Source organism: Chiloscyllium plagiosum, unplaced genomic scaffold, assembly GCF_037043375.1.
Source record: "Chiloscyllium plagiosum isolate Xiang-an unplaced genomic scaffold, Cpla_swu_hap1 HiC_scaffold_26, whole genome shotgun sequence".
NCBI lineage: Eukaryota > Metazoa > Chordata > Chondrichthyes > Orectolobiformes > Hemiscylliidae > Chiloscyllium > Chiloscyllium plagiosum.
The window spans coordinates 11,255,862-11,269,322 of record NW_028270164.1 but is presented as its reverse complement, the minus strand read 5'-3'; the positions used below and the strand labels follow the sequence as shown (position 1 = coordinate 11,269,322).

The 13,461-nt window shown below is 42.5% G+C and overlaps 1 protein-coding gene across 3 annotated transcripts in view; it reads right to left on the bottom strand.

The window, feature by feature from the left end:
- Window positions 1–13,461, bottom strand: part of pik3c2b (phosphatidylinositol-4-phosphate 3-kinase, catalytic subunit type 2 beta) — a 190,271-nt gene that overhangs the window by 154,248 nt on the left and 22,562 nt on the right. For all 3 annotated transcript variants that reach the window (XM_043716445.2, XM_043716446.2, XM_043716443.2), the window contains exon 2: window positions 1,065–2,159. In XM_043716445.2, coding sequence (XP_043572380.1) covers window positions 1,065–2,084 — 1,020 coding nt within the window. In that variant the 5' untranslated portion in view covers window positions 2,085–2,159. The remainder of the gene's footprint in view (window positions 1–1,064; window positions 2,160–13,461) is intronic.

Genomic DNA, 13,461 nt, shown 5'->3' with positions numbered 1-13,461 from the left:
TTAAAAAAAGGTGTCTTAACATTATTTGTCACAATTATTTCTTGTGGTAGTGATTTGCATATTCTAACTACCCACTTGTTAAATAAACTAAAAATCATCATAATCCTCAGAAGGTTTTTCTTTTCTGGAGCTTTTGCGAAAAAGCCCTGTATTGGACCATTAAATATATCAATGTTTAAAAGAAACCCAAAATACTCTCCAGGCAACCCACTTTTGAGAGGACAGACTCAGAATTACTGAGTGTAAAACTCAACTAGAGACAGGACACAAACATTTCACTTGCTTTTTACTGAACAATATGTGAAGGGAGAAAAGTCTCCTCTGGGACACACTTTTAAAACTGAGAAACAAAAGAAATTTATTCTCTCAGAGGGTAGTGAATGTTTGGAATTCTCTAATCCAGAGAGTTTTAGAGGCTAAATCACCAAAAATATTGAAAGAGGTGGTGGTTAGATTTTTGAAATATCGAGGGGTTATGTTGAGTGGGCATGAAAGAGGATTTGAGGCTTGGGGTAAACTAGCCATGATCTTATAGAGTGGCAGGTAGACTCGACAGATTGAATGCCCTACTCCTGCTCCTATTTCTTACGATGTTCCAATTACTGTGGTTTTAAATCCGATTTCATTCTTGATACAAACTTTTGATTAAAGCTTATCTCAAGGGATTTTAACAAGGATGGACTGGGGCTTATTAGGCACGTTTCCCTGCTTTACAATCACAGAGGATTCTGAGAACCAATGATAGGAAGGGATAGGGAAAAAAGAAATATATAGTTTGGTCTGATAATGATCATCCCAAATTTACAGAATTATACAATATAGGAGGACCCCATTCTGACCATCTTGCTGGCTGTGTGACAGAGCTATCTAATTATTACAGCATTTTCCCTGAAGGCCCTACAAAGTTTCCCTGCAAAATATTTTCTTTGTCAGCTGCTGTTGACTCAGCTTCCATTGCCCTTTCAATCAATGCATGTAACAGTATACCAAATTGAAACATATATACAGGTGTCACAAAGCATTTTCCCTAATCACAACTACTGTGACAATTTTCTGGATCTCACCGGATCAATGGAGACCATTTGATTCTTGTCCTGATAGACAGCATTGTTCTGGTTTCCATATTTAGACATATAGGTCCGTGGAGGCACCTGAGGTGGAAGAGTCTTACTTCGACTAACGGGTTTCCCAGAGGTTTCTTCCTTTTTATCTTTTCTTTTGCAGATGGAGTTGGGGCCAATGCTGCCAACTCTTATCAGCTTTGTATTTTCTCCATAGGTTGACATTAAATTCAGCTTTGTTATGGCATCATTCAAATCATCATAGTCAATCAACTCAAACTCTTCATCAGAGATCCTTTGGTTGGAGTAAAAACTTGGTGGTTCTACTATTTTACCATTCGAGTCATCACTGTTGGGAGAGAATATATTGATGTCATTGGGTATGGTCAATTTCTCAATGCTCTCACCAGGCTGCCCCTTGGACCAATGATCTGTTAACATGGCATTTCGACTGGGACCTAGAGGAACTCGTGGTGGAATTGGTGGAGCATAGTCAATGATGGAATAATCTCCTCGATGGCAAGATGACCCCTCAGTGGTGAAGAGCCCTGTACGGATTGGTTGCTGTATGCAGCCACTGATGGTGGAATTGGTGGTGGTGGCAGTTGTGGCTGTGGTAACATCCTTCCATAATGAATGGTATTCAGAGTCTTCTTGGCACTGGGGGTTTGGTGGCCTGGGAACTGAGGTAGTTGAGGAACACGCGATGCCTCGACTTGACAAAGAAGGGCCTTTGCTATAACTGAGACCGGGGTCTGACCCTGACAGACCATGGGTTCCTTTAAAGGTATTGCAGTCATTCCTCAATTGGCTGTATTCCAACAAAGGGTCCTCAAATGAAATCAGTTGCAGGCTATTAATATGTTTGGACTTGCTGTCGTCTCTTGTTGTACTACTCTGCCGAAGCCTCGATAGGGCGTCATATTCCATCTGAAGAGCTTCTGCCAGTGCCAGCTCCTGACGGCTGATCCCAGAGAACTCCCAGGGTTTCCAGTGTTCCTTGCTGCCTGTGGGTTGAGACATCCTAATGGCCGGTATGGGTGAATCTTACTTCTTCTGGAATAGGTGACTGAGGGACAAAGTCATAATGGATTGCAGCTAAATAGAAAACACAAAACAAAAAAGGTTTAAATTCAATTTGTTCCTCAGCTAAGAGATTGATTTTTATTTTAGGCAGATCTGCTGAGAGACTGGAGAGGAGGGGAAGGAGAGAAGATGGTTGCATTGAAAATACATTTCAAAAATAAAATATTTGCAATAGGGCTAAAGAAATCTTATAGGAGTAGTTACATTTACCCATATATTTTCATCGAGTGTTCAGTTAAGTATTATGAAGACTGGACCCGTTGTTTGTGGATACCACTGTAAATTCAATTCCTAGCTCCCGACTCCATGCTTCCTCCTAGAAAAGGTCTGAGATTAAGCCATTCATTTGCAAATTTGGTGTCGCATTTGACCTAGAGTTGAACTTCCAACTTACCATATCATCACGACTACCTATTACTAGCACTGTAACATCTCCCAACTTCATCCTGTTTCAGCTTATCTGCTGCTGGGAGCTTCATTCATGCCATTACTACCTTAGAACTAGCTATCCTAATGCATTCCTGGCCTCTATCTAAATTTGACATTACACAAAATTCTTGTTTCCCAAGACCGAACCCTTCTGCTTGTATTTGCCCTGCCAAAGAGCTACTGCCTTGATTACTAAACTCAATGTTTTTTTAAACCCTTCCATTGTCTCCCATCTCTTGTGTTCTCTCACACTGGGACTTGTAAAGGGACAAAGTCATGTCGTAGCGATTTACAGCATGGGTTCTGTTTATTTGAAGATCTTTTACAGGATTGCTGAACAGGTAGAAATGCATAGCTACATTGAAACATGCTGTTAGTTAGATGGAGAATGGCTGCTAGTCACATGATGGAAGTGGGTACTGCAGATGCTGGAGATTAGAGTCAAGATTAGAATGGTGCTGGAAAAGCACAGCAGGTCAGGCAGCATCCAAGGAGCAGGAAAATCGATGTTTCAGGCAAAGGCCCTTCATCAGGAATGTTAGTCACATGTTCTACATCGTGGTTACTTGCTCGTTAGCCTGTTTTCTCTCAAAGCGATATAACAATAATCTCCAATCGCATAAACTTTAATTCTGGCCTCGAGAACCCCTAGAGACTCCCCCATTGTCTAGGTACAAACTCTGAATATGCTCTCCAGATCTCTTCTCCTGATTTCCCCCCTTTAAGATACTCCTCGAAACCTAATTCTTTGACCAATATTTTCAGATCTAATATCTCATTTAGTTTAGTGGTCTGTTTGTTTTGTAATGCTCCTGTGAAGCACCTTTTATTATGTTAAAGGTGCTATAGCTTGTCAGCATTCCAATAGTAAAGGAGTTGGCTTGGAGCAAAAAATTAGCTAAATGCCAACCTGGGTGAATGAGGTCCAGCCCTGTGTGAAATTGGTATCCAGACACAAGTGACAGGACACAAAACCCAGTACAGCAATTACAAAGTGCAGTCATCTGTCAAAGTCAAAAGGGTTCTGTTTAAGAAGGGGTGATAACAGTGAATCAGACATTAATTGGGGTTTAAATGCCATGAAGACCTGAGGAAACTACCTGCCGGCTCAGATGTCCTACGGCCATCTCAATCAAATTCAGTTCCTGGTAGGAATGGGTGCATAGCATCAAACCGATCATATTTCTAACAGACCTCCGAAAGCTCCTTCCTTTACCTAGCCACATTTCCAGCAGTCTGCATTCTTAGCTATTCTCAGCAATTTGTTATCATCTGCAAATATCAATTTCATTTGAACAAGGAACAGGAGTAGGCCATTGGGCTCCTCTGCCACTCAAAAGGATTGTGCCTGATTTGATTGTAACCCAAATCCACATTCCTACTTATCCCTGATAACCCTACGACTCCTTCAAAAATCTGTCCACTTCCCTCTTAAAGATATTTGATGGCTTAGCTATCGCCACCTTCTCAGGAAGAGAGTTTCAAAGACTCATTATGCTCAAGGAAAGAAAAATGCTTCACCTGTTTTAAACAGACAACCCCTCATTAAAGTGACCCCTCATTCTTGTTTTTCCAAAAAAGGAACCATCCTCTCCACATCTATCCTGTCAAGACCTCTCACAATCTTCTAATGTTTCTATCAAACCCACCTGGTTCACTAATGCCCTTTAGGGAAGGAAATATGCCATCCTTACCAGATCTGGCCTACACATGACACCAGCTCTACAGCAAAGTGACTGACTCTCAGCTGCCTTTTGTACAATTAGTGATGGGCAATAAATGATGACCTAGAATTCTGTGAATGCATCAATAAAGTTATATCACCTCTCCCCATTCTAAACTCTGTAATATCTGCAACTACCAAGTTCTAATCATTTGCATCGCAATGGGGTCCTCAGATCATCATTCCTCATTATCTGCCAAGCTAAGAAACCTGCCATAGCTCATAACCCACGTTTTCTATTTTGTAAGCTATATATTCTGTTACCTGATAGGAGTCCACACATACGATCTTTATCATGATCCACTGATTAAAGGCATTCTGAAAGAACAAAGTCTAAATGAAAACTATTATTTTGATCAACACAGTCGTCAAGCCAGTGTTCTGCTTCCATTTAGACTCACCTAGCACCCTCCCCAAAAAGTTAGATTTCTTCTCCCCTTGCTCAACTCTTGCTGACCCACATACACTCAAGTGTCAATTATCCTTCCATCTAACTCAGTCTAGCGTCCTTCATCCCTGCAACCTCATCTCTAGAATTGAGGGAACTTAGGATATGATAGGGGTGTTTAAGGGACTTTTAGATAAGCACATGAATATGCAAGAAATGGAGGGATATAGACCAAGGGCAGTCAGAAGGATGTTATTCGACACAACATCATTCTATATTCTACATTTTATAGTTAGAAGTCACATGACACCAGGTTATGGACCAACCGGTTTATTTGAAATCACAAGCTGTCAGAGCACTCCTGATGAAGGAGCAATGCTCCAAAGTTTGTGCTTTTAAATAAAGCAGTTGGATTATAACCTGGTGTCATGTGACTTCTGACTTTGTCCATCCAGCCCAACACCGGCACCTCCACATGTTGTATAGGAGTTAGGACTTAGAAACTTGGAACTTGGGAGTAAGAGTAGGCCACTCATCCCTTTGAGAATTGCTTTGCCATTCAAGATCATGGCTGTTCACAATTCCACATTTCTGCCCCCATTCTCTCTCATTTTTCTTCATCAACTTCAAAGTTCCATGTGTGGCAACGGCAACAGGAAGTAGGGATCATACAGCGACAAGACAATATTCCCAGGACTTCCCAGCAGCTCTGCAGCTTTGAGGGAGTGTTGATTCTTACCTACCCTTGATAACCTTTCAACTATAGAATTTCTGTACATAGTAGAAGCAAAAGGCCATTTGGCCTGCCATGCCTGCACTTCATATCCATTCTTTCCCCTATCCCAATCATCTTTCTCACTCCCCACGTGACACCTCAGTGCAGTTCATCATCTTTTCCAGCACAGTTTCTGGTTAATCAACTCAGTCTGACCGGAAACATTGACCTCCCAGTACTGCACAGCTGAGGGACTGATTGTCACTGAATGCTGTGGGTAAGCATTCCTAATCTCAAGATTTCCTGCCCACAATGCAGCAATGTTTAATTGCTTACAGGAGCAGGGTATCTCAAGAACCAGAAATACTGCTAAAGAGAGGAATCCACAGTGCTGTTATCTTTCATCAACAACACATGCACACTTCTGGAAACATTGACGAAACGCAAGTGAGCTAAAATATTTGCCAATGCTCGCCTTGCTTGCATTTAACAAAGTATGCTTTACATGGTTTTCCTTCAGAAGGGAAAACACTAACAGGTTTGACACCCAAGAAGAAAATCCATAAAAATAGCACATACACAAATTTGATGCATTTGACAGATTCTCTCAAGGAAGTACAGCACTAAATCCTAATCTCAGGGTAAACCAGGCAACAGAAATCTGGCAGGAGAAAAGATTGAGAGATGCCGGTGTTGGACTGGGGTGTACAAAAGTTAAAAATCATACAACACCAGGTTACCTGATGAAGGAGCAGTGCTCCGAAAGCTAGTGCTTCCAAATAAACCTGTTGGGACCACAACCTGGTGTGTGATTTTTAACTTTGACACGAGAAAGGTTGGGATTTAGAGTTTGTACCTGCAAGAAGTCCACAGAAGACATGAGGAGAGAGAAGCAAAATTGAAATCAGACAGATGCTGAAAATTTGAAATAAAAACAGAAAATGCTGTAAACATAAATCAGGTCTGGCAGCATCTGTGGGGAGAAAAATGGTGTGAATGTTTCAAGGCTGGGATCTTTCATTAGGATATTAATCTGTGGAGGCTGTGTCACACTCTGAGCATTTCCAGCATTCTCCACTGTTTGTTTCTGAATTACATAGGAAGTGATTAGTCTCAATCTCAACAAAGATCTAAAGATGTAGAACCGGTTAAGCACAACATGAGGCTCCACCCTCCTTAGGACGAGCAACCATCCAGGAAGGGAAAGGTGATTGAGGGCTAGGGTGTGGAGTTGCTAGCTGGCAGGTAAACAGAACAGCCTTAGGAGGGAAAGTTCAAGACTAGCTAAACCAATACTTGTATTTGTAAACAAAATAAAGTCCCAAGAGGTTTCACAGAAGTACTATCAAACAAGACTTTACTCTGTGTCACAGAAGGAGGTATTGGAAAACAACAAATCCTGGAGATCTCAGTGGAACAGACAATATCCATGAAGAGAGAGAGAGAGAGAGAGAGCAAGCTAACATTGAGTCTAAATTTTTCTCTTTCTCCCTCCCACGCGACACCTCAGTGCAGTTCGTCTTCTTTTCCAGCACAGATCCTGATCTGATGTCAGGCATCGAGGGGGCAGCATTTATGCTATAGTTGGGGGGATGGGGGAAGAGGTTTGGTGGTGGTAGGGTGTAGTGTACTGGTGGAGAAAGAATGTTGTTAGTTCAGATTAAGTGATTGGAATGTGAAAATGGTAGAACAATAGTGTATCTAACTGCCAGACTGAGGGGGGGGGGGGGGGGGGGGGAGGGAAGAGGGAGAAGAGATGACATGGTTACAGAGAATATAGTAAGGAAAACCGAAAGAAAGAGAAGAACTAGGAGTTGGTTCACAATTTGAGGTGTTGAGCTCAACATTAGGTCCAGAAGCCTGTAAAGTGCCTAGATGAGATGAGATGTTCTTCCAGTGTGCATTGTGATTCACTGGAACACTGTAAAATGCAGAGGACAGACAAGTGGGTATGTGAGTAGCACGCTGTGTTAAAATTACCAGTTATGGGAAAGTTGGGGTTATGCTTGCATACAGAGCAGAGGGGTTCCACAAAATGGTCACCCAGCCTGCGTTTGGTTTCTCCAATGTAGACTAGTCCATGTTGGGTGCAGCGAATACAATACACAAGGTTGGAGGAGGTACAGATGAAATGCTGCTTCACCTGGAAAGGCTGTTTAGGCCCTTGGATGGTGAGCAGGGAGGAGGTGAAGGAGCAAGTGTTGCATCTTCTGTAGTAACATGGGAAGGTGCCGAGGGAAGGTTGGGTGGTGCTGGTGATTGAGGAATGGATTAGGATGTCCCGGAGGGAACAATCCCTGTGAAAAAGGGAGGTATTAAAACAGGGTGGAGGCAATGGGTTATTATCGCTAGATTATTAATCAGTAACTCAACTAATGTTTTGGGGACCAGAGTTTGACTCCCACAATGGCAGATGGTGGAATCTCAATTCAATAACAATAAAACAAATCTTGAAATAAGAATCTAATGACAACCATGAAAACACTGTAGGTTGCCAGAAAAACCCATCTGGTTCACTAATGTCCTACAGGGAAAGATATCTGCCTTCCTTTCCTGAGTCTGGCCTACATATGACTCCAGAGCCACAGCGATGTAGTTGACTCTCACAGGTCCAACACATCTGTGCAAAAGAAAAGGCTGAAACATGCATAGCAATCTTCAGCCAGGAGTACCATATGGAAGATCCATTTCAGCCTTCTTCAGTGGTCCCTTGCATTATGGAGGCCAGTCTTCAGCCAATTCTATTCATCAGATAAGATATCAAGAAATGGCTGATACTGCAAAGGTTACAGGCCCTTTCAACATTCCAGCAATAATACAGAAGACATGTGCGCCAGATCTTGCTGCAGCACTACTGTTACAATACAGCTACAACACTGGCATTTACCCAACAATGTGGAAAAACCCCAGGTATGTCCTGTACACAAAAAGGAGGGCAAATCCAAACAGGCCAATTACCGCCCCAATCTACTCTCAATCATCAGTAAACCGATTGTAGGAGTCATCAACAGTACAGCATCTGCTTAGCAATAACCTGCTCACTGACACTTAGTTTAGGTTCCACTAGGGTCACTCAGCTTCTGACCTTATTACAGCTTTGGTTCAAACATAGACAACAGAGCTGAATTCCAAAAGTGAGGGGAGAGCGACAGCCCTCGATGTCAAGGCCGTGTTTGACCAAGTGTGGCATCAAGGAGCCCTAGCAAAACTGGAATCAATAGAAATCAAGAGCCAAACTCTCCAGTGGTTGGAGACATACCTAGCCCACAAGATGATTGTGGTTAGCGGAGGTCAGTCATCTCGGCTCCAGAATATCTCTGTAGGAGTTCCTCAGGGTAGTGTCCTATACCCAATCATCTTCAGTTGCTCCAATGACCTTCCCTCCATCCTAAGTGGTGATGTTTGCTGATGTTTGCACATTATACACCGCTATTCATCACTTCTAAGATACTGAAGCAGTCCACGTAGAAAGGCAATAAGACCTAGACAATATTCAGGCTTGGGCTGACAAGAGGCAAGTAACATTCATGCCACAAAAAAGCCAGGCAACGATCTAAGTACCACCCTTTGATATGCAATAGAGTTACTAAAATAAATCCACAGAGGCTGGTATCCCACCAAGTCACCCTTTATTTACATGCAGAGAGTCCTTGACACTGATCCAGCTCTCTGAGTGAACTGAACCCCTGACAATCATGTTCTTATCTGTCAGCCAGGCCTCCATGATTAAACTAGATTAACAGCCCCAATCAGGGAACTCTTTCTCCAAATCCCCCACTGACAATATCATGGGCTTTACCATTGACCAGAAATTCAGCTGAACTTACCATATAAATACAATGGCTACAAGTGCAGGTCAGAGACTAGGAATACTGCAGCACGTGATTCACCTCCTGACTCCCCAAAGCCTGTCCACCAGCTATATAGAAATGTACAGCACGGAAACAGACCCTTCGGTCCAACTCATTTTATAATTAAAATGGCACAAGTCAGATGTGTAATGGAATACTCTCCACTTGTCTGAATAAGTGTAATTCCAACATTCAGGAAACTTGACACAATCCAGAACAGCAGCCACCTGATCAGCACCACATTCACAAACATACACTCTCTCCATCACCAATGCTTATTAGCAGCAGTCTGTACTGAAGAAATTTGCCAAACAGCCTTAGACATTATCTTCCAAACCCACAATCACTTCCACCTTGAAGGACAAGAGCAGCAGGTAATTTGGAACACTACCATCTGCAATATACCATCCAAACCACACAACATCCTTAGTTGGAAATATATCACCATTCCTTCACTTGAATCCCCTAACATTACGGGTCGGCAGAAACTCAAAGAGGCAGCTCACCACTACCTTCTGAAGGGCAACTAGGGACAGGGAATAAATGCTGACCAGCCAGCAACACCCACATCCCAGGAGTTAATAAAGTAGGTTTAAAGGAACAACTGAAAAATGAAGAAAAGTGAGCAGCAAATTCTGAGGGAAAGCATCTGGCTTTGAGAGTTGAAGGTATGGTGACAGTAGTGGAGTGGTGATATTGGGAGATGATCAAAGACCTTAGAAGTGGGAGACCTCAAAGGTTTATAGGGTTAGAAAGGATTACAGAGATATAGAAGGATGAGGCTGTGAAGGGATTTGAAAATGAGGATCAGAATTTTAAAACTAAGGTGTTGTCAGATCAGTAGCTAACATACGCCAACAAATATAGTGGCAATGGGCAGCACAGTGGCTCAATGGTTAGCACTGCTGCCTCACAGCACAAAGGACCTGGGTTCAATTCCAATCTTGGGTGAGTGTCTGTGTGGAGTTTGCATGTTCTCCCCATATCTCTATGGGCTTCCTTCAGGTGCTCCGGTTTCCCCACACAGTTCAAAGATGTGCAGGCTAGGCGGATTGGCTATGGGAAATGCAGGGATTACAGGGATAGTTTGTGATGCTCTTCAGAGGGTCAGTGCAGACTCGATGGGCTGGATGGCCTCTTTCCACACTAAGGATTCTAATGACATGACTTGAGATGGGATTGAACTGCAGAGGTATGGATGAGTTCAAGTTTATGGATGGTAGAAAATGGGGGGTGGGGGTCATCCAGTGTTGTGTGGGAACAATTAAGACCACATGTAACAAAGGCATTCAGGTTTCAGGAACAGATGAACAGAGACAGTTGGGCTAAGGTGGTAGGACGTGACAGTCTGGGTAATGGTATAAAAGTGTGTGCTTTGGAAGCACATCTTTTGGGGGGGGGGGGGGGGAAGGGGAGGCAAATCAAGGACAAAACCAACACACCAATTCAGCCTCACAGTTAATTATTTGTCACCATGTATACAGATTTTAAAATATATCGTTACCTATACACGATCATTTTAAAGAAACACTCTTTGTTTGCTTCTCCCCATCTGCCCAGATGAAGTAGATCTTGCTAGGTTCCAGTTCTACCTCCTCTGGCTCCAACTAACTGGCCAAACTTGGACAGTGGACTATTGGTACCCTCTTCATTCAGAAAAGCAGAAAAAACTAAGCTCAACATGTTTTGAACCAATACACACAGCTTCCAGACAATGATCAGGAGTGGAAATCTTGTTGCTTGATTTCATTCTTTCTTTGGCCAGAGGTTAAAGGGAGACCCACTTGCACATCTCAGCTGCCTCAACAGTGGACAGGACACAACTGAAGATTCAAACCCAGGATCTTCCTTTGCAAATCAGCTAATCACTGGGTTACCCAACTAAACCATTATAGAATTACACTAACAATGAGGATCACCTTTTCAGGACTGAGAGTATTCCTGAGCATTACATAGACCATTTTTCCTTATCTTGCATGGTCTACAAGATTAACTGCAGCACATATGCTCACTCTTAAGTGTGTAACATGTACAGATAAATAGTACAATTCCATCATTTCTGCGACATTTGCCAGAATGCTTTTGGGGCTAAAGAACTTTACTTATAAATAAAACATGAGACAGACTCGGACTATCTCCTTTAGTGCATAGGAGGCTAATGGGTTTTTTTGTTTTAATTCATTCACAGGGTAAGGACATCTCTGGCTAAACCAGCATTCATTGTCCATCTCTAATCGCCCAGAGCGCAGTTAAGAGTCAACCAGATTGATTTGGGTCTGGAGTCACATGTTGGCCAGACCACGTAAGGATAGATTTCCTTCCCTGAAGAACATTAGTGAACCAGATGGGTCTTTCCAACAATGTTGTATGGTTACCATTAGATTCTTAATTCCAGATATTTATTGAATTCAAATTCCACCATCTTCCATGACAGGTTTGGAACCCAGGTTCCCACAGCATTACCTGGTGTCTGGATTAACAATCCAGTGATAATACCACTTGGCCATTGCCTCCTGACATATCTAATTTATGGAGAAGCCTAGATATAACAGAGTAAGGACCTATTATGTTAAGTGGAGGGTCAATAGCCAAGTGCAAATTAGTTGGCATAAAGAAAAGAGGGGACTTGAAAGTTTTGCTTTACCTCTCGGGGTCATAGGGGTTTGGAACCCTCTATCCGAAAGGGCAGTAGAGACAGCAACCCTCATCAAGTTCAGAAACAGCTTTGATATGCACTCAAAGTGCCAAGAATTGTAGCTTATAAACCAAAGGCTAGAATGTGGGGGTTAGGTAGAACTCTCTTTTAACAGCCAGTAGAGACATGTTGGGCAGAAAGGCCTCCTTCACTACCATGAATTTTCCATGTTCCTAGGCAGCACAATACATTATGTCTTAGTGGGATATATTATCAAACTTGATCAGAATGACCAACTTCACATCATTCATAAACAGACTGTGACTCCACCACAAATTGAACAATGAACAACAATTCAGAAAACCGAATATAAACATGACCTCAACTGTGAATATGAATATTTTCTCTAGCCAGGATGTTCCACACAATTACATGACCTTTTGTACTGTATGAAACCATTAGCAGAAACTATTTTCTTTCTAAATGTTGATTTGTCAAGTTGAGCAACTGAAGAGAACAGAGAAGTTGGTTTGCTTTCTCAAATGCTGTCTGAAGACTGCTGATACTCATCTCAATCTATCCCTGAGGAACTAGCTTCAGAGAGTATGCAAAGGTTAATGAATATGGCTTTAAGAGGAGAGGTTTCAGTCATGTGAATGGATTTTCTTCTATTCATTCATGGGATGGGGGCATTGCTGGCTGGGCCAGCATTTTTCACCCTTCCAAAGATGGTGATGAACTGCTTTCTTGAACCACTGCAGTCCATCCTTGGGCTTTAGGTGGACTCTCACGTATTGTTTGGGAGGGAGTTCCAGGATTTTGACCCAGTGACACTGAAGGAAAGCTGATATATTTCCAAGTCAGGATGGTGAGTGCCTTGAAAGAGAACTTGCAGGTGGTGGTGTTTACATGTATCTGCTGCCCTTGTCTTTCTAAATGAAAACTGGTTATGGTTTTGGAAGGTTTCCTACTATCTTGTTAATTCCTGCAGGGCATCTTATAGATGGCACACCCTGCTGTTTTTGGATGTCAGTGGTGGCCAGAGTCAATATTTGTGGATGTGGTGCCAATTAAGCAGGCGGTCTTGTCCTGGATGGTGTCAAACTTCTTGAGTGTTGTTGGAGCTGCACTCATCCAGGCAAACGTGGACTATTCCATCACACTTCTGATGTACCTCGTAGATGGTGAACAGGCTTTGGGGTCTCAGGAAGGGAGTTACTCACTGCAGGATACCTAGCTTGTGACCTGCTCTTGTAGCTATTGCATTTACGTAGCTAGTCCAATTGAGTTTCTGGTCAATGGTAAATTCCAAGATGTTGATTGTGGGGGATTTAGTAATGTAACGCCATTGAATGTCAAGGGACAACGGTTAGATTCTGTCATGTTGGAGATGATCATTGTCTGGTATTTGTGTGTCACAAACGTTACTTTAACTGGAAAAACTAGGACTTTTCTCTTTGAGAAGGTAAAGGAAAGATTTGAGGTGATCAAAACCAAGATGGGTCTTCACAGAAGAGAGAGAACTGTTTCCATTGGTTCTTGACCAGTTCACCAGGTTGCACAGATGTAACTC